Source organism: Budorcas taxicolor, chromosome 9 (genome assembly GCF_023091745.1).
Source record: "Budorcas taxicolor isolate Tak-1 chromosome 9, Takin1.1, whole genome shotgun sequence".
In the NCBI taxonomy this organism is placed as follows: domain Eukaryota; kingdom Metazoa; phylum Chordata; class Mammalia; order Artiodactyla; family Bovidae; genus Budorcas; species Budorcas taxicolor.
This window is the reverse complement of record NC_068918.1, coordinates 24,257,836-24,284,005: the sequence shown is the minus strand read 5'-3', so window position 1 is coordinate 24,284,005 and position 26,170 is coordinate 24,257,836. Positions and strand designations below refer to the sequence as shown.

At 41.6% G+C, this 26,170-nt stretch overlaps 1 protein-coding gene across 1 annotated transcript in view; it reads left to right on the top strand.

Annotated features, from left to right (window-relative positions):
- Positions 1–26,170, top strand: part of SLC35F1 (solute carrier family 35 member F1) — a 407,863-nt gene that overhangs the window by 316,599 nt on the left and 65,094 nt on the right. Inside the window, exon 3 of the mRNA XM_052645643.1 lies at positions 9,632–9,759. Coding sequence (XP_052501603.1) covers positions 9,632–9,759 — 128 coding nt within the window. The remainder of the gene's footprint in view (positions 1–9,631; positions 9,760–26,170) is intronic.

Below are 26,170 nucleotides of genomic sequence, written 5' to 3'. Positions count from 1 at the left end.
GAACAGAAAACTTGATTCTTTTCCTTTACCAATCTTCAAAATAATGAGTTGGTTTACTATTATCTTCCAATAGTGACCAGTTAGTTTTTAAATTTGTTTGGTTGTGATTCTTGTTATTGCTGTTGCTTTTGGATTCTTTATGAATTCATGGATTTAAATGTATCTGATGCATTTCAATCCATTTCCATTATTTTTATATGAAAGACACTTCAAGTTGGCCTCTGAATCCTTCTGACACAACTCAAGTAATTTTTATTGCTTCCTTGCTCTTTTGTATAAGGAAATGTTCCAGGTTTGACTTGTATTACATTTCCTGACCCAGATCTGCAATCGATCATTTCTCCAAGATTATTATTTCTTTTGATGGAAACTTTTAAGATGATAATCTGGGTGCTATAGTGCTCATTTCCATTAGGTTAGTAGAGTGGAAATTCTTTAATTCCATTAATATATTCTTCAATATTTTCAGATGGAAATATATTTCAAAATATATGTATGTGTATTCTATGTATTTTTAAAGTATACATTGAATACCATTATTGCATTGCTCAGAAGACATTGCCTGTTTTTACTGAACTTAATTTCAGAAAGATTATATAAATAAAAAACATTTCTGATTTGTTGCATTAAACACACCTTGTAAAAAAAAGCATCTTTCTTAGAATAGTGAATGCTTTGCAGTAAAAATTAGGACAGACTTTGGTGGACAAATTGCTTGAACTTCTTCAAAACCCGATTTCATGATCTGAAAAATAGCTTCTTCGTAAGGCTGTTAATAGCAAAACTGTCATTCACCGAGTATTTACTGGAAGCCAGAAACGTTACATACATTTTCTCATTTAATTGGTACAGCAACACTTTCAACTAAGTAGTGTTCTTCCCATTTTGTAAATGAGTAAACTTTCTCAAGGTGACACAGCCTGTTAAGTGACAGAGTCAGTACTTTAACACAGGTCTCTCTGATGCCACGCTTTTAACCTAGAATAGAGCATGGCAGTTAAATGAGACAGTAAGTATATGGTGCCTCTGGCCTTGTCCTGACAAATGGTTTTCAATGAAAAATAAATGTCAGGTAGCAGAAGTGGCCTTGGTAGATCTGTGCTTGACATTTGGGATGGGAGATGGGAGCGCGGACAGGAAAGGGGAGGCCGCCAGCTTTCTGCTTAGCCAGGCTTCTGGCCCACTGATGCTCCTCTTGCTGATTTCCCATGTTGGGTCTAACCTATGTGTCCACCATGACAGATGCTCTCATGTCAGAGCTCAAGGTCAGCTCTCAAGAGTTCAGCCTGGCACCTTCTGTCATGCTGTCTTTTGAATACGCTCAGCAAGTGGCAGGAGTCCGGAGGCAAGGCTGCTCTGGCCTCTCCCCCTCACATCGTGTGTCATTAGCCACTACACAGCTCTTTCTTCAAAACAAAATTCACAGAGCTGACAGATTCATCTGCTAATGTCGGGAGGCATCAGAGCCAATTACGGGAAACCTTCAGAAGGCAAATAGGGTCACTTTTCACAAAATGGGATGAAGAGAAGGAAAATAGTCTTGTCATTAAAAAGGACAAATACATTTTCCTCGCTGCAGACTCACCACAGGAAAATAGATTTATATTCGTCCATCATTGCATTATGACTGCTTTAAATAATTTCAAATCAAAGCATCCACTACCTCCCCTCCACCCCCATACACACAGCCAACCTATCATTAACCATTTAGAGCTGACGAACAGTATTTCCCATTGTAAGTGATGTCTTTATAATGATGGAAAATGTAGATTGAAAGTGCAAAGTTGTAATACTTTTTCAAGACCACAACTAATCACATACGTTGTTTAAAATCACCTGGAAAGGACACTTGTTTTAATTTGAATTCATACCTGAAGGGTTCTTCTGGGTTCTGGTTTTGTTGAGAAGTGCCAAATACTGTACTCGAGTTCTTGAGCAAGTGAGGGACAACTTTAGTTGTGTTTGAGGAAAACCTAGTGCAAAGTTTTAGGGGCACGGCCTCAACACTACGCTTACCTCACAACAGTGTGAGAGTTTAGTCCAAACGAGAAAGTTTAGAGTCCACACAAGAACACCCTCACAATTGAGGCCAATTGCAAGTTCACAGGTGGTACTGTGGTCCCCCAAACCACTGCCATTTTCAGAAATTCACTAAGCCTCACGGAACTCCTGGAAGGCTATTACATTCATGGTTATAGTTATTGCAGGAAAAGGATACAATTTAGAATCAACCAAGGGACAGAGTCCTAAAGAAGCACCAAGTCCAGGGCTTCCGTGGTCTTGTGCCAATGGAGACAAGACATGTTACTTATCCAGCACCAGTGTGTGACGATATGGACAAAGTCTCGCCCATCATGGAAACTCACTGGAACCTCAGTGTTTGGGTTTTAGGAGCTCCAGTATGTAGGCATGATTGACTGCCCATTTGGCAGAGTCTCTAGCCCATTAGGTCTGAGTCTCTAGTCTCTAGGCATGACCCAAAGCCTTCTATATCCCTAGTGTGGGACAATAGTATTGGTTCGTATTTGATCATACAACAACTGAACACCTTTAATATTTTCAGGTTCCTCTTCCAGTGATCAATAGTGAATGTGTTTAGCTGTGCAAGTGGTTGTATTCTTTACAGTGTGTTCTAAGAATATTAAATGGATGCTCTAAATGTGTATCTAGTTTTTCAATTCTGAATGGACTTTGGGGAAATTGTTTGGATATCACACATTATTTTCCTTCAGAGGTAGAGCAACTTGTAACACCTAGATTTTAGTCAATAGAGTTTAATAGTCAGTGTGCACTTTTCATGTATGTGGTTTTAGATGTCCCAAACTTCCAGAAAAACTCTTTGTTTATCCATTTGTTGTAATAGCCTTTATGGTAAAATCTAAGTAGGCTTACTATCAATATACGGCACACTCATACTGCCTTATATTATTATGAAGAAGAAAATGTTAGCAATTGTGTTTTTTCTCCTATGACATATCAAGAACACAGGAATGTTTTCTATTTCAAAGGAGGCAGGGTATATGTAGGAGAAGGCAATGGCACCCCACTCCAGTACTCTTGCCTGGAAAATCCCATGGATGGAGGAGCCTGGCAGGCCGCAGTCCATGGGGTCGCGAAGAGTCGGACACGACTGAGCAACTTCCCTTTCACTTTTCACTTTCATGCATTGGAGAAGGAAATGGCAACCCACTCCAGTGTTCTTGCCTGGATAATCCGAGGGACGGGGGAGCCTGGTGGGCTGCCGTCTATGGGGTCTCACAGAGTTGGACATGACTGAAGCGACTTAACAGCAGCAGCAGGGTATATGTATGCCACATAAAATTGTGTATCTTAGCGTCATAAAAGATGACAGCTTCAAAAAAATAGAAAAAAAAAGGTTTCTAAGATTTAAGAGCTCTGTTTCATGTTTAAAAGGGTAATAAACATAGAAAGATACATGTTGAGAAGGTGAGATTTTCATATCACCACGTGTACATGTTTTTGCATCGAAAGGTTTGTGTTTGTAACTAGAGCTAGAATACTTTGTTTTACTCATCGATGCAAAAAGGTAACTTTGAAAAAAATAAAGTAAACTTACTGTTAAAAAACTTATCCTGTATACAGTCATTTTTACACACATGTGACTTTTAAAGTCATGGCCACCAGAACCTTATGTGATTATGTTTCATTTTTAGTTGCTTTTAGATATTTTCCCAAACCTTTGTTAGGCATTTCTGAAAAACAGCCAGATGATTGAGTAGATTTTAAGGGTGTTATTCAGATATCTTACCTTGATAACAAGGTCTTACATTGAGTAATAATTTGTCTAAATCACTCTGCTAGGCATAGTTGAGGATATGTGAAAAAGAGAAATAAGTGCTGAGGGGGGAGCAGAGAACCTGGGGAAGCTTCACATGGGAGGGAGCGTTTAGCCTGGGACATGCAGACTAAGTGGGAGTTCGAGTGAGAGGGATGTGGAAAGAATTAAGTGGGAACTGAGGCCGTGTCTCTTCTCCTCTCGGCTTTCTTTGAACCCTTTTGTGTGGTTTCCTCTTCTATGTTTTGCTTGTCACGGGCAGACAATGTGGTCACCTTGGAACACCTTGGAAACACCTCCTGAGAGACCCCTACCCTGGAAAGGCGGACTAGCATCACAGGAAACAAAGTCAGGTCTAGTTCAAGGGAAGGGTATGTTCATACGGCCTCCATTCCCAGATCAAGTAGTGAGATTCAGAGGGCCACGATGAGGATCTGGCCTGTGGGAGAGGCGTCAAGGTCAAGAACGAAGTCCTCAGCCTGCCTCTAGTCTGGACAAACAAGCATCATATGCTGGCTGCCGTGTATCCATCACAATCACAAGAGTAAGAGACAGGATGTGCGGCCAAAGCCTTAATGAGACATGAAGAGAGTTCAGTTCCCTGGGCTTCCTCCATGCAGTCTCCATCACACTTGCTGAGCACGTGTGTGGTGTGTGACTGGTCAAGGATTCAGGGATTCCAGGACCCCATTACTTGCTAGCTCATCTTGTGCACATACCTGGCATTAGATATTAGCTTAAATATGACACTCACACTGCTTTTAATCTACAGCGCCCTATTAAATTTTTGTGACAGTCCCCATTTTACAATAGAGGAATGAAGTTTCAGAGCCATTAACCAACTTATACTACTAATGTACATCAGAGGCCAAACCAAGGTCTGTTTGCTATTAAGCTAAAGCAGTAAAGGATGGCCTATGCTCTTCTTAATCTCACTCTCTGGCTCTAATAATAAAAATGAATGAAACTATACAAAACAATTTTAAATATTCAGTATTTGTCTTTTTTATAGTCCATCCCTACCCTCGGATTCACAGTATGAGGTGCAGTTGGTTACAGTTCTTTTTGTGAACCATTTCCATTTCCTTATTATTAGCACATTTACTTGGTTCACTTTTCTGAGGAAAGAGAATGGTTCTGAATTCTACATCCTAATACTAAATTTCAGCTTTTAAAGGTGAGTAATTAAAACTTCCATCGTCAGTCGTTCCTTTTTTTCAAATTCACTGATGAATATTTAACCTCGTCCCTTGGAGTTCTGGTAAAGGAAGATGGCATTGTGGCTTCAAGCTGTGAGCCAAGGAGGGGTTCATTCAAGCAGGGGTCTCTCCCCCTGTGCAGGGCCTTCACTCTTGCTGTGGACCCTCTGGGCAGTGAGTGCTGAGTTCTGTTCTCGCAGAAAAACACCTTGCTGGATCACACCACCCATGAAAGCCCTTAATGAAAATGCAACCCTGAGAATAATGAAGCTTCTTATTCCCTTTGCTGAATTCACCTCGAGTGCTGTCTCGCAGTCCTTTTATTCTCTGCTCAGACCACCACTGGGGGTGAGCAAGAGTCCTATGAATCAAGACCCTTCTGTTTTCCAGTCGTTGCCGTGAATGTGGCAGTTCTTTGCACAGGGGTTTCCTCTTCCTTCATTCAGCATTTCTTAACCACCGCCTCGCTCTCCCCTCTCGATGTGTGACCATTGTTATTTCGCCCGAGGCTTCAACTAGCAGGACAGCCTGTAACAGTAATTTTTATCATTAGACTTTGTTAAGTCATCAATTTGATTTAAAGCCTTATTTTACATTTCACAAGGGAAGCTGTCGTGCATTTGGACAGGGAGGCATCAACATTTTGGTACTGAACTGGTGGTGTTGGGACACATGTGCATCCCAAAGCAGCTTCAGGGGTGGACCCAGGGCTGGGCTGCTGGGCACCGGCAACGCCAGGGGGCGCCATGCACGTCAGCTTCAAGGTGATGGGCACTTCCCTGGAGTTGGCCACGGGTCCCCCTGCAGGAGAGTTTGGATAAAGTCATGATAGCTCCGTTAATGAGAAATGAATGACTCCTGGGGACAGTGCCATAATTACAAACCAGTGAGGCAAAACAGTGCAGTACCAATGAGTATGAAACCTAATGCCAGATTGTCATGAGTTCAAATTCCAGTTCATCTGTGTGAATTTTCTGGCAAATGACTTAACTCCTCCAGGTCCCAGATTTGTCATCTGTAAATAAAGTTAATAGAAATACCTACCATACAGGGTTATTATAAGGATTAAGTAAAGTAATATTTGTAAAGCACATAGACACTGGCTGATACATAGTATCATTTAAGTATTTGTTATAAAAATAAAAAAAACACATTGATCATTCTGTTGATGCTTAGTGAAATAAGGTATGACTCACATGACCAAGACTGTTTAATAATTTCTCTGTCTATTCTCAATTATTGCCATAATTATTGTTGCCAGAATGCTACATTACTTGGAGGGTACCTTTAACTGTGTTTTACACATTTGTGAACACTTGCATACTCCACATTTCTTTAAAAAGAGAATGAAAACAAAATTAAACTCTTAAGCCAATAATAGAGATACATATGTACAAGGATGTTCTTTAGAGAAAAATTGGAAGCAACTTAGGTGTCTATCAGTGGGAAACTGGGTAAATTGTGGCATATTTAAAAAATGTGATTATATATCATTATTACATATGATTTATATATGTCATATATGTTATATATGATATTATATATGATTATATATATATTTGAAAGGTATTACATTTATTCTCTACATATAAGATAGGGATATATTTCTAGAAAAATGTTGAGTTTAAAGAACCCTAGAAGGATGACATGTAGAGTACATGTAATAAACTTTCACTTAAATACATACATATGTAGGGCTTTCCCGAGGCTCAACAGTAAGGAATCCAACTGTCAGTGCAGGAGACACAGGTTGGATCCCTGGTCCAGGAAGAGCCCACACGCAGTGGAGCAGCGAACCCTGTGCGCTGCAACTGTTGAGCCTGTTCTCTGAAGCCCGGGAGCCGCAACTGGAGAAGGCGCCACGGTGAGAAGCCCACGCACCACGAGTGGAGAGTGGCACCTACTCGCTGCAGCTAGAGGAAAGTCTGACCAGCAACGAGACCCAGCACAGCCAAAACTAAACGCAGAAAATTATTTAAGAAATGCATGCGCGTGTAGAAGATGTATAAGAGAAACATGAACATGAAGGATACGCAACACTATCAAGATGGAAATTCAAGAGAGGAGGGAAGGGAAGGGAATCTGGCAGGAGCACAAAGGGGATTTCAGTTTCATCATTTCAGCATTTCCTTTGTCAAAAAAGAAATTCTGAAACGTACATGGCAACATTTAACACTGATTAAATCAAGTTGAAGATTACCTTATCATATTATTCTCTGTGCTTTTTATTTATATTTGAACATGCTGATAATAAAATAATAACAGAACCCATTTAAATGCCAAATTATAATTCTACAGTTTCCACCCATAGATTATGTTACTCCTCCTAGTTAATTTTTTAAAATTCTTTTTTCTTCAAAATGTTAACATACTACCAATTATGGTAGTGTTTTTATGGATGGCCCCGTTTCATGAGGTTTAGAAAGCACTTTGGCACAAAGGCTCTTAAGAATATATCTTCATTATTCTAGAAAGAATTTTAATGACCTATCGTTCATCAGTGTTAATGACAGTCATGTAGATAAATCCCTAAGCAGTCCTTCTAAGGGTTACATTTTTTGCTCAGCCAACAATAAAAAGTGCTTTCTTGACTTCTTGGATAATTTTGCTAAGCAAGCATGTTGTACATTTTCAGGTACTCATATGAAAGAATTGGGAGCATTTGTTCAGTGTTTTACTTGCAAACTTCTTCAACAGAACAGCAAGAAACGAATCATCCCTTTGAATCTTTATCACTTTGAATATGTATTGATTTGTGAAACAAACAGCGCCGTGACCTAGATTTTCAATGTCACATATTGAAATGTGGCTGGTGTGCTCTGAGTTTAGCAATTCCCTGTTCATCTTATAAATTAACTGGGACAATGACTTGTGACCTTAAAATTGCAGCTTTGTGGTTCAATATGCCATTGACCTTTGTATGTCCTACCTATGGAGTATTAATGTGTAAAATGGTCACCAAATTAATTTATGTCAGCTGTTGTCTACATTCAAACTAGAAAACAATTTTCATTGTCTGGAGCATGAATGTTTATAGTATACATATTTTAAAAATTAAAAATTTCAATTTCAATGTTAACATTGCTGAGATTATTGAACGTGAAATGTGTTCATAGATACTGTATCATTTATTGACTACTCACCATGCATGGTTGGGTCTTAGAGTGGTGACCGAGACACCTCCACTGTCTTCAAATTATTAATAATCTAATGAGTAACAGAGTCAAGAAAACAGACTATTATCATACAGAGAGATAATACTGTATCAGTGGCATAAGAAAGACTGTTAAAGGAACCCATAGCAAGGAAACCCAACTGAGTCTTGGAAGATCAAAGTGAGAGATCTAGGAAGGCTTCCTGGTGATAGAGTCTAGGCTGCTTCTTCATTTGAAGGCTGGCATAAGAATAGTCCATGTAGGGGAGTTCACACATGGAAAAGCAAGAGAAAGCATGTTGTTGTTGTTGAGCAGCTAAGTCAGGTCCAACTCTTTTGCTACCTCATGGACTGTAGCCTGCCAGGCTCCTCTGTCCCAGGTAAGAATACAGGAGCAGGTAGTCATTTCCTTCTGCAGGGCGTGTTCCCAATCCAGGGATTGAACCTGCATCTCCTGCACTGCCAGGCAGATTTTCTACCACTAAGCCACCAAAGAAGTCAAAGAGAAAGCATACTGTGGGCCAAATAGTCAGATTGTTTCTTGGATATCAAGAATCTCCATTCACTCAGGGGTTTTGCGTATTCCACATCTTCTAAGAATACCTCACAAGTTGGCCCCAGAAAGCTATACTTATTAATAACATGTTGCCCCACTTTAAGAAAAGTTATGTTTCAGGCCTGAAATATGTAAGAATAAGGATGATGAACTAAGCAGCTCAAAGTCTGTTTTGACGCCACCAGCTTAAGCAAGATATGAAGACTGCAGTTGCTGGCAGTATTGAAGCCAAGGCCCATGGCACTCTTTTTGTCCATGAGTGACCCCCAGTTTCCTCTGTCTTCCCATCACCCACACACCACCTGAATGCAAGGTTCAGAGCTGAGCAAGCCCTCCTCATAGCATCCTGGAGCCTGACTACAGATCTGCAGCAGAGCACAGGCTTTTCTCCACTTGACCACCTCTTTCTGTTTTGGTCTAGTTTACCACAGTCCAGACATTTAGGATGACTTGGATTTCACATGTTTATGCAGCCTTTCTGAACACTTTTCCTTTTCATTTTACTTCACCTAATTTTTTTTCAAATGTTCATGAGAAAATTAGTTCACATCATGAACTAAAAACCTGTCTTGTTCTGGAATAGGCACTAATTTGAAGGGCTGAAGTCTACCCTAAAGTCTAGTAAACTAAGTAAAAACATTCTATGACACACTCATGTATTTGTTTAATTAAATGTTTGATAAGGTATGGTAAAAATATATATATATACTACTATATTGCTTTTTTTGTTGCTCAGACGCTAAGTCATGTCCAACTCTTTGCGACCCCATGGACTGCAGCATGCCAGGCTTCCCTGTCCTTCACCACCTCCCAGAGTTGCTCAAACTCACGTCCATTGAGTCGGTGACGCCATCCAACCATCCTCTAAATATAGTTTCTCAGTGTGTTCAGAACATAATCCATTTCTTTTCAACTTTGTAATGCAGGAGAAGAAAACCTCCTGGCAATTTTACGACGAAGATGGTGGAAATACATGATCCTGGGACTGATAGACTTGGAAGCAAACTATCTGGTGGTCAAGGCTTACCAGTACACGACTCTGACCAGCATCCAGGTACCACGGCTCTTTTTTCTTCTTTTCTTCCGTATCATCTTATAGATGTAGTTTGCTTTCAGTTTAGTCACTTGGGAATCTGAATACTAGTCTGTAGATTTTGCAATGAGAAGGAAATCAAATGTATAAAAATTAAACTTTATATCTGTGTTCTTTTAATTTGTCTTAATTCACATGTTATTGGACATCTCTTTCTTCTTTGATTTTAGTATACCACAAGAACTATTGTTACCCATTAAGGGAGAGGTGAGCTAGATGGGTGCTGGGACAACAGCCACGGTGCTCCAAACCCAGCCTAGGTCCCACCCACCCCCAGAAGCCCCACAATGACAACACATCCCTCTGTCTCTGTCTCATACGTTCCCAGCACTTCATTTTAAAGCTCTGTCTTCATAGTCTGACTTACCTAAGAATGCTGTTTGTCTGTTTCCACCTATTCCACCAAGCTGTGAGCTCTTTCACAGCAAGAAGGATATCTTCTTCACCTTTGAATCTCTAGTACCTCATACGCAACCCAGCACATAATAGACACTCAAAACTATTTAAAGAACTTAATTAAAATGCATTGATTTCCAGTGTTTGGGGGCACAGAAATTCCCAGCCATTCTCTACCCACATGTGGAGGGCTCTGGAATGTCTATACTGGTATATATAGTGGGAGAAGAAAGAGGGACACTGGCTTCATGGTGGAGCTGGGCCCATTAGTGCAGAATGGAAACTTACAAATTGGCTTGGGGAGCATGAAAAGGAAACATCTCCCTTTGGAAATCCAGTTGACCTTTGTTTTCTTTTGTTAAGCATTGAAAATTCACAACCAATTACTGGTTGCTTATTTCTGTGGGGATTTATACAAGTGTTTTTTGCAGTTTCCTTTCGTCAACAGTGACAAGGTCTTTAACAACGTTCCCCTTGTCCTCAAGTGTTTTGTTCAACCCATGTTATGCACAACCATCGATCCATCCAACACCTCTCTCAAATTAACTGTCTCACACCCCGTTTAATGCTGCATTCTATAAAAAGTTTAACTCTGCAGAAAGGCAGAAAAATAATAATGCTACCTATATATGTTTTTCTTCATTATAACTTAGTGAACAAGGGATGGGAAAAGTGAAAAAGCAAGTTGAATCTAACAATTTTAGAACCATTTTGCTTCCTACAAAAAAAAACTATTAAATAATAAATGGTCAAAAGAAAAGGCGTTTGCTCTTGGAACCATGTTGGTACTGTTGTTTTGTATTTCAAAAGCTTAGGGGCAGGAAACCTGAGGAATATGATTGGAGAATAATTATTCCAGTTTGATTCATTTGGTCACTTCAAAAATAAGTACTGAATATTTCTGTGTTCAAGTCAGTGTATTAGGGAGGGAACACTCGTGAGCAAAAGAACAAAATAGATACTTTCTGTATTCTCATGGAGCTTCCAGCAAATGGGAAAGGCAGCTTTTGGTCAAATAACCAAATGAATGGATATATCGTCTCAACAGTTAAGAATCCGCCTGCCACGCACGAGACGTGGGTTCAATCCCTGGGTTAGGAAGATCCCCTGGAGAAGGAAATGGCAACCCACTCCAGTATTCTTGCCTGGAAAATCCCATGGACAGAGAAGCCTGGCGGGCTACAGTCCATAGGGTCACAAAAGAGTTTGACACCTTAGCGACTAAACAGCAACTCATCATTATAGTCAGGGATAAAGGTTTTAAAAAAGAAAGCAACGCAGTTCTACAAGGACATTTGTCAGAATGGCCTGATCTAAACTGGAAAGTTGGGAAGGTTTTTTTCTAAGGGATTGCTGATGGAGTGAGATTTGTGAGAGAAGTGGAAGATTAGCTGGGAAAGAAAGAGATCCAAGCAAAGAAGACAGCATGCCCAAGGCTCTGTGCGGGGAAGGACCATGGTGAGGATGAGGCTGTGAGCAAGGGCTTGTGACTGGGCGAAGAGACTGAAGCAAAGAGTGGTAAACAGAACGGGCTGGGGAGGGAGGCGGGGGCTAGCTTCCGCAAGTCTTGACAGCCAGCACAAAGGTTTGAGTCCGTAAGCGAAGTGCCGTGGGAAGCCACATTTGAGTTTTAAAGGCAGTCAGGCTATGGTGCAGAGAACAGACTGAAGCAATAGGTGCTCACAGGGGAATAAAGGAAGACAGAGCTAGAAAGTTAAGTTGGGGTCATACGAAAGGAGGTCTTTAATGCCAGGATGAAGAGTCTGGCTTAATTTTGTAAGTAAGAGAGCCATGAAATTTTCTGAGGAAAGAGATGATAGAAAGTGACCCCACCGCCATTTTTTTAGGCACTTCTGCTTCTACAGGACAGTCCTCATTACTAGCTGGCAGAACACCAAATACTTTTGTTTTCTGACTCTCTTAGAAACAGTGATGAAGAGCCTCTCCATGTTTTATCCCCCCTGCCCTTTCAGTTCATCCACCAAATTTAGGATTAAATGTCACAAGCAATTGATACATGAAACATGAGAGGAAAATACATATTTCTGAAATGATTATAAATTCACAGGGAACTGCAAAACTGCATAGGATTCTTTGAATTGTTCAGACAGCTTTGCCTCAGTGGTGACATTTTGTATGACTTTCATATAATGTCAAAACCAGGATATTGACATTGGTACAATACTGTTAACTAGACTACAGACCCGATTCAGTTTTCATTTATTTTCCTTCACTCGTGTGTGTGTGTGTGTGTGTTAGTCACTCAGTCGTGTCCAACTCTTTGTGACTCCATGGACTGCAGCCCACCAGGCTCCTCTGTAGTTGTACCCAGTTAGATCCACATGTAAGTTTGTGTAACCACTATCACAGTCAGGATACAGAACTGTTCCATTACCACAAAGGAAATCCCTCATGCAACCCCTGTGAAGTGATACCCATTCGACCAGCCTCGTCCCTGTCCCTAGCAACCACTACTCTATTCGCCACCTATATGATTTTGTGAACTGGAGAATATGCATAAAATGAAATCATATGGTATTTAACCTTTTTGCTGTTGTTGTTAAGTCATGCCCAACTCTTTGTGACCCTAATGGACCATAGCACACCAGGCTCCCCTGCCCTTTACTATCTCCTGGAGTTTGCTCAGATTCATGTCCAATAAGTCAGTGATGCTGTCTAACAACCTCATCCTCTATTGCCCTCTTCTCCTCTTGTCCTCAATCTTTCCCAGCATCAGAGTCTTTTTCAGTGAGTCAGCTCTTTGTATCAGGTGGTCAAAGTATTGGAGCTTCAGCTTCAGCATCTGTCTTTCCTTTCCAGTGAATGTTCAGGGTTGATTTCCTTTAGAATTGACTGGTTTGCTCTCCTTGCAGTCTGAGGGACTCTTAAGAGTTTTCTCCAGCACCACAATTAGAAAGCATCAGTTCTTCAGCTCTCAGCCTTCTTTATGATCCAACTCTCACATGACTACTGGAAAAACCGTAGTTTTGACTATACAGACCTTTGTCGGTAAAGTGAGCTCTTTACTTTTTAGTATACTGTCTAGGTTTGTCATAGCTTTCCTTCCAAGGAGCAAGATCTTTTAATTCATGGCTGCAGTTACCATCTGCAATGGTTTTGGAGCCCAATAAAGTAAAATCTATCTATGCTTCCACTTTTTCTCCTTTATTTGCCATGAAGTGATGGAACTGGATGCCATGATTCTAGTTTTTTAACCTTTGGAGATTGGCATTTTTCACTAAGCATAATGTCCTGTTGTTGTTCAGTCACTACATCATGTCTGACTCTTTGTGACCCCGTGGGCTGCAGCACGCCAGGCTTTCCTGTCCCTCCACATCTCCCAGAGTTTGCCCAAGTTAGTGTCCATTGAATCAGTGATGCCATCCAGCCATCTCATCTTCTGTCGCACTCTCCTCCTCCTGCCTTCAGTCTTTCCCAGCATCAGGATTTGTTTGTTTGTTTTTCCAGTGAGTCAGTTTTTCACATCAGGTGGTCAAAGTATAGACGCTTCAGCTTTAGCATCAGTCCTTCCAATGAGTATCAGGGTTGATTTCCTTTAGGATTCACTGGTTTGGTCTCCATGCTGTCTGAGGGACTCTCAAGAGTCTTCTCCAGCACTACAGTTTGAAAGCATCAATTCTTTGGCACTCTGCCTTCCTTATGGTCCAGCAATCTATAATGCCCTTAAGTCCATCAGAATTATTGCATATATCCATAGTTTGAGTAGTATTCCATGGTATAAATATATCAGAGTTTGTTTGACCATCACCTGTTGAAGGACTGATAAGTTGTTTCCAACTTTGGGATTTTACATTGAAAGCTAGTAAGACATTCATATGCAGGTTTTATATTAATATAAGATCTCATTTCTCTGGGATAAGTGCTCAAAAGTTCAATTTCTGAATCATGTTGGAAATGACTATTTGGTTTTAGAAACAGTTAAACAACTGTCCAGAGTGGCTGCACTCTTTCACACTCATACCAGCAGTGTATCAGAGGAATTCTCCCTGCCCTCACTAGCATTTAATATTATCATTATTTTTTATTTTAGTCATTCTAAGAGGTATGCAGTGATACGTCATTGTGCTTGTAATTTGCAGTCCCCTAATGGCTAATAATGTCAAACGTCTTTTGGGAAAAAAAATTTTTAACTTTGCCTTCATAGTAAGAAGATAAAGAAAGCTAACAATGGCAAGAGATAACATTTATTCAGGAAAAAAGATGATGAAAGATGGACATTGAAGTGAAGAAATCGAGCTGTTTTCTTTATTAGAAAGTCAAACGAGGAATGGTAACGCCATCATATTGGATTTATAAGGGTTTTAGTCTAAAGACACATTTGTGGATTTGTATCTCTTGACTTGTAGAGAAGGAATAGATTGTGTCTGTGACTTTGAGACAGATTAGCAATGACATTTGGATAAATTCTAAGAGCTGTGCTATTTTTATAACTGTGCTATATGAACCATTTCAGTAGAAATACCAGCTTTACAACTTCTCACCCAAAGATGATTCATCTTTCTTCAGCCGTGTAGTACTAAAATGCAAACAGATGAAACTAATATATCTGTGAAATAAGAAAAAAGAAGGTCTCCTCAAACCTGATAGTTTGGTAATTAAAATTAACTCACATGAGAAACAATCTCCATTTCTCTTGCTAACCATGCTGAGAAGGCTGCATCTCTGACACAACCTTTCCTTCACACAGTGCATGTGTCCAAGCTCTTCCCATTTTTAAGCAGTTTTCCAAGAGCAAAGAACAAGAAAGAAATCCTTCTAGTCCTGATTATTTTCCTCCTGCCCCAATCCTCTCCTTGGGTATGTTTTTGCTGCTTCTGCTGCTAAGTCGCTTCGGTTGTGTCCAACTCTGTGGGACCCCATAGATGGCAGCCCACCAGGCTCCCCCGTCCCTGGGATTCTCTGGGCAAGAACACTGGAGTGGCTTGCCATTTCCTTCTCCAATGCAGGAAAGTGAAAAGTGAAAGTAAAGTCACTCAGTCATGTCCTACCCTCAGCGACCCCATGGACTGCAGCCTTCCAGGCTCCTCCATCCATGGGATTCTCCAGGCAAGAGAGTACTTAGCAGAGGTTAATACAGAATGAAAGCCAGCTTCTCCAGTGTGCAGTGTGATACACTGGTCAGCGTGCACTGACCCTAAGACTCATTGTGCAAGGCATAAACATGCAACCTACAAGTGTTGCATACACAACATACTACACTATACTCATGCAACAGTTTTTTTATGGAAGCAATGGCTTTTTGTAACTCTCAGTTCTTTCTAGGTCCACTCTTTGTGAATTTTCAGTAGGCTAAGAATTAAGCTGTGTATGATAGAGAGGCTGGGTAGTTTGTACCTTCTTGTGTCTCTCTAGAGTCTAAAGTTTAAGCCAAATGAATAGACTTGACAACAGATTCCTTTATTGATTAAAAAAAATGCCAACACTGTGGCTAGATGCTGGGGACACAGACACTGATCAGACCTGAGCCGTAGCGTGGGATGATAGACAGCTATGTTAACCATTAGAATGGAATGTGGCAGTATGGTAGGAAAAATATGCCTTCAGCTCAGTGCAGACACAGGAGAGAGGTACTTGTCACCCCTGAGATTTATATAACGGTGGTCCTATAGTCAAGAAGTTGTGACACATGAGAGAAAGTCACTAAGTAGACTTTTTATTTGTAGCCAACCTGAATTTCCACCTCCGTGGATGAGCAGAGAGAAGACACACCTGTGCATATTAGAAACATGTCCCGTGGGCTTGAATTTACGATTATGAGCTCAGCTTTTAAGACTGTGTTTCCTTCTTTATCTTCACTGTTTCTCCCTGTCCCCGATGCAGGAGTATGGCAGTTTAATGAGCTATTTTAAAGTGCATTTAAAGGCAAAGCATTCAAAAGCAACATTCTTATCCTCAAAGGGAACATGATACTCTGACTCTCAGATTTCTTAGACCCGGACTTCCTATTTTCATGATTGTGAAAATAACTTAAATATGTAGCAGTCTAAATCTAAACATTTCATTGGTTGTGGCACAGTTTTTGATCAGCCTCTTGTCCTAATGTCGGGGAGAGCCCCTTGCACATTATTGAAGGGCATGCTAAAACTACCTTCTTCAGTCTTTAGTTCCATATGATGTCCATCCCTAAACCTGTCTTTAAATGTGTTCTTTCAAACTACCTTCTAACGAAGGGAGCTTTCATACTCCACCTCCACTGACCCTGGTCGAATGGGCTGGTACCCTGATGCCATCAGGTAATTCCATCGGCAAGTAAGGAGAGCTTCTCTCTCCCTTCCTCCCACTTCATGCCACAACAGCCAGGCTCGCAGTAAAACATGCATTTGATCCTCTCTTGACTCTACTTCTTCATCTTCCTTATTGTAACTGTCACTTTCTGCTTTATTTGGTAGTTGGTCACATATTATATTTCCTTTCTCCTTTAAGTCTGTAAGGTCCTTGAGGTGAGACCTGTGTACCTGATATAAAATAAGTGCTGAAAAAAAGGTCTAATGTATTGAATAAATGTGGAAACAGTTCATCTTTGTCTTCTTCACAAGATCATGTACATATAGATGTCAAAAATCCATGAAATATTTGAATAAAAAGGTTAAAGAATGAAAGGATTAATTTCTAAAGACCAGCTTTGGGGCCAGGCTGCACAAGTCACCTTTAATAGTTTTTTTTTTTTTTAATTTTTATTTTTACTTTATTTTACTTTACAATACTGTATTGGTTTTGCCATACATTGACATGAATCCACCACGAGTGTACATGCGTTCCCAAACATGAACCCCCCTCCCACCTCTTTTTATTATCAGGAAGTGCATTTATTCTATGCTCTGGGGATGTAAAGATGATGACGAAACTGGCCTAGCTCTCAAGAAGCTCAAGTGTTGCGGGTGCAGATTCACTCATGCTCTGCTTAGATGTTCAAAGTAATTGTGCGCGCATTGTGTGCTATCCGCTTCAGTCATGTCCGACTCTTTGTGACCCTGTGCACTGTAGCCTACCAGGCTCTTCTGTCCATGGGATTCTCCAGGTAAGAATACTGGAGTGGGTTGTTGTTGCTCCTCCAGGGGATCTTCCCGACCCAGGGATCAAACTCGTGTCTCTTATATCTCCTGCATTGGCAGGTAAGTTCTCTAATCTTCATAGTGAACCTTCTCTAAGCATCCTCGAGGTAGCTAAATAGCAGTGGATGGAGGGAAAATTCTGGTTAGATGTAAAACTTGCCAATTTCTTCCAGTTTAAAAACTTGGTTTGGATATTTTAGTTGCTTTTGGGCAAACGCTCAGGCTTTTAGAATTCCTCTCTCCCTTATGCATTTCTGAGGAGGCCCGTGGGTCTCTAGGGTGACCTTTGGCCTCTCGTTGGTGCTTTGACCGCGGTCCACCCTTGGGCAGTCGGCCGGTTGTTGAGTGTGCACTTGCTGGGTTGGATGTAGGTCTGTGGCTCAGTTCTGTGCCTGGCCTTCTGCTGGCCTCTGTTGCTCTCTCCCCCATTCTTGAGCCTCCCCTGATTCTCTCTGATGCTGTGCACCTCCAGGTATCTGGCTGTGAATGTGTCTGGTCTCCAGCCATGGTGGTTCCTGCCACATAGAACCCCCTGTTCCACCCCAGGTCAGCCAGCCTGCACCTCTTTGCAGAGCACTCTGACTTCTGGCAAAACAGGGGTTGAGAAGGGTGCTGGGGAGCCAGGGTTTTCTACCGATGACACTCCACCTCTGCTTATTCTCGATGTGGCCTCTTCAAGTTGGTGTGGTGCTGCCCTAAAGGAAACTGATGCTTCACTTTCAGCTTCCTTTCAAACTGTCTAGCATTGTCTCTCCCCGCTGGGCCTTCTGTTTGGAGAGGGGCCCTCTGGGCACGGATGATCCAGCACCCGTTTCTCCTCTGTCAATTTCTTTTCCTCTGGCCATGCCCACAGGTGGGAAGGGCAAGTGCTCCCTCCCTCATTCGCTGTAGCATGGACTTCTTCATCTCACACCCTCCTTCTGGGACACCTGCCCTCCTGGCTCAGCCCTAAGAGAGGAAACAGCAACCTTCCACATTCTGGAGAAAACTCTGGTGGAGTTGGTAGTATGGATTCTTGATAGGTTGGAGGGAGATTATAGAATTTTGAACCCCTTCTCCTTCCACACACCTGACTCTCTAGACCCTTCCTTGCTAAAGGCATCAGGAGGATTTGTTCTGTGTTTAAAAGCTCGGCAGTGACCTCCTGCGTGCTGTGTGCTCAGTCATGTCGGACTTTTTGCAACCCCATGGTCTGTGGCCTGCCAGGCTCCTCTGTCCATGGGATTTTCCAGGTAAGAATACTGGAGTGGCAATTAAAATAAAGAAACTAATTTACAAAAAAAAGAATACTGGGGTGGGTAGCCATTCCCTACTCCAAGGGATCGTCCCAACCCAGGGATCAAACTCACATCTCTTGCGTCTCCTGCACTGGCAGGAGGGTTCTTTACCACTGAGCCACCATTTACATCAGTGACCTCTGTTCTATAATCACCTGCTGTTGAATTCCTCATGGCTCAGTTTTATAGTTAGAAGGTGGATGGGGCATGATTTAAGAGGGAAAAGTAAATTTCCAAAAAATTTTATCCTATTTTACTGGAAGTTCAGTTTAGTTCAGTTGCTCAGTCGTGTCTGTCTTTTTGTGACCCCATGAACCGCAGGACACCAGGCCTCCCTGTCCATCACCAACTCCCGGAGTCCACTCAAACCCATGTCCATTGAGTCGGTGATGCCATCCAACTATCTCATCCTGTCATCCCCTTCTCCTCCTGCCCTCAATCTTTCCCAGCATCAGGGTCTTTTCCAATGAGTCAGCTCTTCACATCAGGTGGCCAAAGTATTGGAGTTTCAGCCTCAACATCAGTCCTTCCAATGAACACCCAGGACCAATCCCCTTTAGGATGGACTGGTTGGATCTCCTTGCAGTCCAAGGGACTCTCAAGAGTCTTCTCCAACACCACAGTTCAAAAGCATTTACTGGAAGAAAGATCTGTAAACAAATTACAGGGAAGGCAGCAAAATCGATCTATACAGAAAATTCTGTGGGGTTACAGAGGTGGAATGACTGAACCCACCAGTTTTCAGAAAAGACTCTGAAGGACACATTTCAGTGGGCTTTACTGACAACACGAATCTAACAGTAAAACTAGGCAACTTGACTCCCTGATGATTGTCAGCTCCCCGGGCTTATGTAGAGGATTCCAAAATAGTGAAATACCCTCACGTGTCTGCTCTCTCTCTCTCAACATGAGTTTCCCCTCTTATTTGGGGATCGAGGTTCCAGAGGGAGGGGATATATGTGTACTTACAACTATTGATGCCGTCGTGTGATGGAAACCAACATAACATTGTAAAGCAATTTATCCTCCAATTAAAAATAAATTTAAAAAAATTTAAAAAACCAGTCTCCTGCTGCAGTTGTGGGTATGCAAATATAGCATCCTATAGTCCATGTTTCTCTCCCAGCTCTAAGGCAAAAATAATGCAACAAATAATAACACCTGATGTTGTCTGATCCTGCCATCATCTCCCAAGCAGACTCTAGCACCTTTCTCAGTGAATTTCCTCTGTCGTTCCTACAAATAGACCTGTCTGTGCTCTTCTGACATTCTCAGACTTGTCTGAGATCCATGTGACATCCAGCCAGCCAATCCGTGATGCACCTGCTTTAGCAACGCCTCCAAAAGGTAGTAGATGCTCATTAAATGCCAGCTCCTTTTACTCCCATATTTTTCACTTCACCTATTCTGTCCATTGATCCAGTTTAAGGAAAAAAAAAGTTAAAAAGAGACACGTTGCCTAAACCACTCCATCCTCTCTTACACTCTCACTCTTGTACAGCAAGTTTAAGAAGAGCAATGAAAAAATTCACAGTTGCATGCAAAGCGATCTAGGGGAAAGAACCTGCTTGAGATACAAGGAGAAGTTTGTGGAAATCCACATTCCAATTAGCTTTGCCACTGACTGATGACTATGTTACCTCAGATGGGACCATTTGCCAGTCAGTAGAGGTGAAAGCTCATGAAGATTAATGAGATTGCTGCTAGGTACAAACAAAATTCTCCTAACCCGCTCTGTTCGAGAGTGAAAATATCAAGGGAGATTGTACAAGAAAATATGGTAATATCCTATTTGGAATGTTTTCACAGTACCAGAGGATAAACAAACCTTAAAGCCCTGGAATGCTGTTGCCTGACATGTAAAATCAAGAAAAATTTCTCCTATGGTACAATGGTACCCCTTTTCATCAGTGAACATGTTCCTGAAGTAATAACCTCCAAATAACTTTCTATGAATAATTTATATTTTTAACATACTTGGAAATGTACGGAGTATTTCTTGTAAATTGAAAAATCATTTTGTGCTATGAATAATAACTCATATTTGTTTCCTTAGGTGTTCTTTCCGTTTAGCGAGTTTGTGAAAAGTGAAACACCCCTATAGTCCAATATTGCTGTTGGCCCCTTAGTCGTGTGCCGACTCTTTGTGACCCCATGGACTATAGCCTGCCAGGCTCTTCTGTCCATGGGGTTTTTAAGGCAAGAATACTTGAGTGTGTTGCCATTTCCTTCTCCAGATCTTCCCTGTCCAGGGGCTGAACCCACATCTTCTGCATTGGCAAGCGCACCCTTTACCACGGACCCACCAGGGAAGCCCAGCAGTCCAGTATTACACCCCACGCAAATATTCATATTTTTCAGAGCTGGTGGCCAGACTGCCCAGCCTGGCATATTTGGTGGATGAGGATGAATAGGGCAGGTGAGAAGACACAGGAGGTCCAGCCTTGGCTGCCCTCAAAGCTGCTTTATGCTCGGTGGTTCATCTGTTAACCACTGGCGGCCTGAGACCTTCTGAACGTGAATGGTGTCCACAGAATACACCTGGTAGAACTGTGGGCAAATGATTGTACAAATGGGCAGTTTTAATCCATGGTAAGAGATTTATGTGTGTGTGTGTAAACACAGAGAAAGACAGAAACCAAGATAGAGACAGAAGGAAAGTTTAGCATTATACACAAGTTTTCTAATGGCAAAATAAATAAAATTCTAAAACTCAAATTTTCTTACTTCCAAAATGTATGACTTATAAACCTTGATACAAGCTAATTTTAAATTTTCTAAAGTCAGAATGTTCCAATTAGTCATGCTTTAAGATCTTGCCAGTTAGGGTATGTTCATTGGCTGAATGTATTCATTTGGCCTTTTAAGTGATTTTCATAGTTAAGAAATTTTTTCATAAGAATTTAGAATCATAGTTTTAAGTCATCTTCCCCAACTTTCTTGAAGCAAAATTCTATAAATAACATCACTGATCATTTTCTCATATGTGGATCCTGAAATTTCAAAGATCATTAGTAAGATGAAAGAGAAAGTCAGTGATTTCCTGGGTTGGCCACAGGACTTGAGGATTTTTTTTAAACCAATGATCTAGTTTTGGATCATTTTAAAGCACGATACTATAGCCTATAAAGGATTTAATTAGAGAACACAATATGAAAGATAGTAGACTTAAAATGAGCTAGTGTGTAACAAATAGCTTCCATAATTAGGCAACATAACATGAGAGTTAAGAGTAAGCAAACTCCAAATAGTTTCATTGGAAACATCTGTTTATATAAAAATTCTCTTTCCTTTTCAAATAAAACTGTCCTCAACATAATGATATTTTACTATACACAATGTACACAAAGTAGTCTACTAAATAGCAAAACTTTATACATTCAAATCAATATTCAAAGTGCTTACCTTTTATTATTATATACTTATTCTGATGTGACTGTCAGTGTTCAAAATATGTTATAATTTCTCTTTTAAAATCTTCAGAGCCAATCTTGAGTTATGCAGGTTTCTTTATAATTTATCCTCCTTTTGGGTCTAGAATGTATTATCTAGCTTAATCTAGCATTTTGCTTCTTTCCAAAAAATAAATCTTGATCTCAAAGAATGAGCAGTGGCTTCCATTAAGGATATGCCAGTGAATGCTCTGAAGGCAATTTCAAAGAGTTCAAACAAGTTCTTGAGCAACAAGAACTTCATTAAAATACACCCGTGACCTTCAAACTGACTACCTTGAATGACAACCATGTTCAGACGAACGAATTCCAGTGTGTTAAAGAAGATTAGGTATGTAAACAACTGCACACCCTCCTCAATAAGCAGCGATTTTCTTTTCCTTAAAAAAATCCTCATTATTTTCAAAACACACTTTTCATCATGCATGAACATAGCTGGTATAGTGGCAGAATAAAGGCCCCACAAAGATATTGATGTCCTAATCCCTGTAATACATAAATACATTACTTTACAATATGTTACACCGTTTCAACACAAAGGGGACTCTGCAGGTGTGATTAAATTAATGAAGTTAAGATGATGTGGTTGTTACAAATTATCTGAGTGGCCCCATCCTAATCACAGAAGTTCTTTGAAGAAAGGAGCAGAGGTCAGGGATGCGAGGAGTTGTGACAATGGAATCAAAAGTCAAAGAGTGAGAGAGATTTGAAGATGCTACACTCCTAGCTTTGAAGATGGAGGAAGGAGACACAAACCGAGGAATGCAGGCAGCCACCAGAAGCCAGGACCGGAAAAAAGGCAGGGAAAGGGATGCTGCTCTAGTGTCTCCAGAGAGAACACCAGCCAGGCATTGACTGTTTTAGTATTTCTGATCTCCAGAACTATGTTGTTCAGTCTCCATGTCCAACTCTTTGTGACCCCATGGACCGCAGCACGCCAGGCTCCCCTGTCCTCCACTGTCTTCCAAAGTTTGCTCAAATTCATGCCCGTTGAGCTGGTGATGCTGTCCAACCATCTCATCCTCTGTCGCCCCTCTTCTTCCCCTGCTCTCAATCTTCCCCAACATCAGGGTCTTTTCCAGTGAGTCAGCTCTTTGACCAGGTGGTCAAGGATTGGAGCTTTAGCTTCATCATTAGTCCTTCCAGTGAATATTCAGGGTTAATTTCCTTGAGGATTGACTAGTTTGATCTGGCAGTCCAGGAGACTCACCACAGCACCACAGTTCCAAGGCATCAATTCTTTGGTGCTCAGCCTTCCTCACGGTCCAACTCTCACATCCGTACATGACTGCTAGAGAAACTGGTAGTCATATAGCTTTGACTATATGGACCTTTGTCAGAAAAGTGATGTCTCTGCTTTTTAATATGCTGTCTGCTAAGTCACTTCAGTCGTGTCCAACTCTGTGCGACCCCAAGGACGGCAGCCCACCAGGCTCCCCTGTCCCTGGGATTCTCAAGGCAAGAACACTGGAGTGGGTTGCCATCTCCTTCTCCAATGCATGAAAGTGAAAAGTGAAAGTGAAGTCGCTCAGTCGTGTCCGACTCTTAGAAACCCCATGGACTGCAGCCCACCAGGCCCCTCCACCCGTGGAATTTTCCAGGCAAGAGTACTGGAGTGGGGTGCCATTGCCTAGGTTTGTCATAACTTTCCTTCCAAGGAGCAAGCGTCCTTTAATTTCATGACTGCAGTCACTGTCCTCAGTGATTTTGGAGCCCAAGAAAATAAAATCTGTCACTGTTTCCACTTTTTCTGCTTCTGTTTGAAATGAAGTGATGGGATCAGATGCCATGATTTTAGTTTTTTGAATGTTGAGTTTCAGGCCAGCTTTTTCCTCCTTCACCTTCAAGAGACTCTTTAGTTCCTTTTCACTTTCTATCATTAGAGGGATAGCATCACCAGAACTGTAAGATAAAGAATTTGTATTGTTTTAAGCCACTACATGTATGGTTATCTGTTACAGCAGCAACAGGAAACAAATACAGTTGGAGATAATATTTAATTCCTCCCCCATTCCCACTCCCAAGCATATTTGAAGGCATTGAACTTTGCAGGGCTTTCTCCAACAAGAACCTGAGCACGGAAGCCGAAGCAGGCTTCTCTTGCCCATCTGTGTGGGTGTTTTCATCCTTTGAGGAAAGAGTGCTTCCAATGCCACCTAGATGGGCTCCTTAGGGAGCACTCCGGTGCTGTCTGCCACAAATAGATGCACCTGAGCATATTCCCCTGCTTGCTTTTAGAGAACTTCTCATTTTGACTCAATCACTGTACAAAATTTACCTGTAATAATGGTTAAAGTGAGAGCACGGCCTTGCCTTTAAAGGAAAAGCATACATAGCCTGCTTCCTTTGGCAATGCATTTGGAGGGATGTGTTTGTTCGTAAATCATGAGTCAGTAAAACCCTGTGAGCCACTTTCAGACTGAAGGGTGCAGTCTTAAAGCTGTCAGACTTTTTAAGACTCAGACAATAAGAATTCATAAAAACACCAACATATGAGAGAATAGCAGGATTTATTTTTGTCCCTTTTCTTCCTGTCTTCCCTCTTGTTTCTATCTTCGAGACTGGGGCCATTTCCAATTCCAGAGCCCTTGAACCGGAAGACAGAGTGTGCGTGTGCCTTTTCTGGGGCCATCAAGTTAGGGGGCTCCATGTCCAGATTAGGAGTTGAGACCCCATCTGGGCCAGAGAATGATGAGGCAACTTGCAACTGCACACAGCACAGCTGCAGCTCCTCTTGACTGAAATCAGGTCAAATCGCAGCTTTAGACAGTACCCTTTACCTCAGCGGCAACAAATCTCCCCTAAGTGGCTCAGATAAATCAAAATTATTCACTCACAATTTATCCATTCATTCAACATTTACTATCTGCAAGTGGAATAAGCACCTCTGGACTTTGCTTAGGGGTCAGTGAGTTCTTCCCTGACCACTGGTTAGAAATCGCAATACCCCGCCCCATTCAACACTCCCTCCCCTGTTTTCTTTTTCTCCATAGTTCTTATTACCGACATACAATATATATTCCTTGTTTGCCTCTTCTTATGCAAGATTACAAACCCCACGGACGGGGGGGGAGCAGATTTTCTTTATTACCCAGATTTTTTATTTCCCAGTATAGCAGCTGGCATCTGGAAGATGCTCCATAAATATTTTGGAAGGAATTAACACACTACTTAAGGGACCCTACTGTATACTAAGCACCATCCCAGCTGCAGGAGGTAACTGAGTGCAAGGGAGGAGAAGTCGACTCCTTATGGAAGGTGTTTGTGTTTCAGCATGATAAGTACAATTTGATAATACAGAGATCAGTGGGAGACCCTGATGTGCTGTGCTACGTCTCTTCAGTCGTGTCCGACTCTTGGCGAACCCATGGACTGGAGCCCACCAGGCTGCTCTGTCCATGGGATTCTCCAGGCGAGAATACTGGAAGGGGTTGCCATTTCTTTCTCCGGGAGACCCTGAAGGGGGTGTCTGATCTCTACTTAGAAAATCAGAGAGAGCTTTCTGGAGGAAGTATTGTCTGAGCTCTGAAAGAAGACTGAGTGAGCCAAGGAGAAATAGACACGAGAAGGCCACAGCTGTTAAGGAACTAAAAACGCCTTAGTTGGAAGGCATTTTGAAGAAAGACATAGTCAAAGAAGAGAATGAAGGGGTAACTGGTGACAAATCACAAAAGGACTTATAAGCCACATCGGAGAATTTGGGCTTAACCCTGAATGTTGCTCGTGTAGGAATGGCAACAAGATGGACAGTTTAGAAAGAGCCACATGTCCTGATGAGGAAGGGGCAGACAGGCCAGGACAAGAGATGCTAGGGATATCTAGGCGGCTAAACTGACCGGATTTGGTGACTTATTTAATGTGTGGGTAGAAAAGAAGGATCAATCTGTTTTAGTTGCTCAAATATTTTGCAAATATTTGTTGAGCCTATATTATAAGTATGGGGCTTCCCAGGTGGCACTAGTAGTAAAGAACCCCACTGCCAATGCAAGAAATGTAAGAGACCCGGGTTCGATGCCCGGGTTCGGAAGATCCCCTGAAGGAAGGCATGGCAACCCACTCCAGTATTCTTGCCTGGAGAACCCCATCGACAGAGGAGGCTGGTGGGGTACAGTCCGTAAGGTCGCAAAGAGTCAGACACGACTGAACCAACTCAGCACAGCACAGCACATATTAG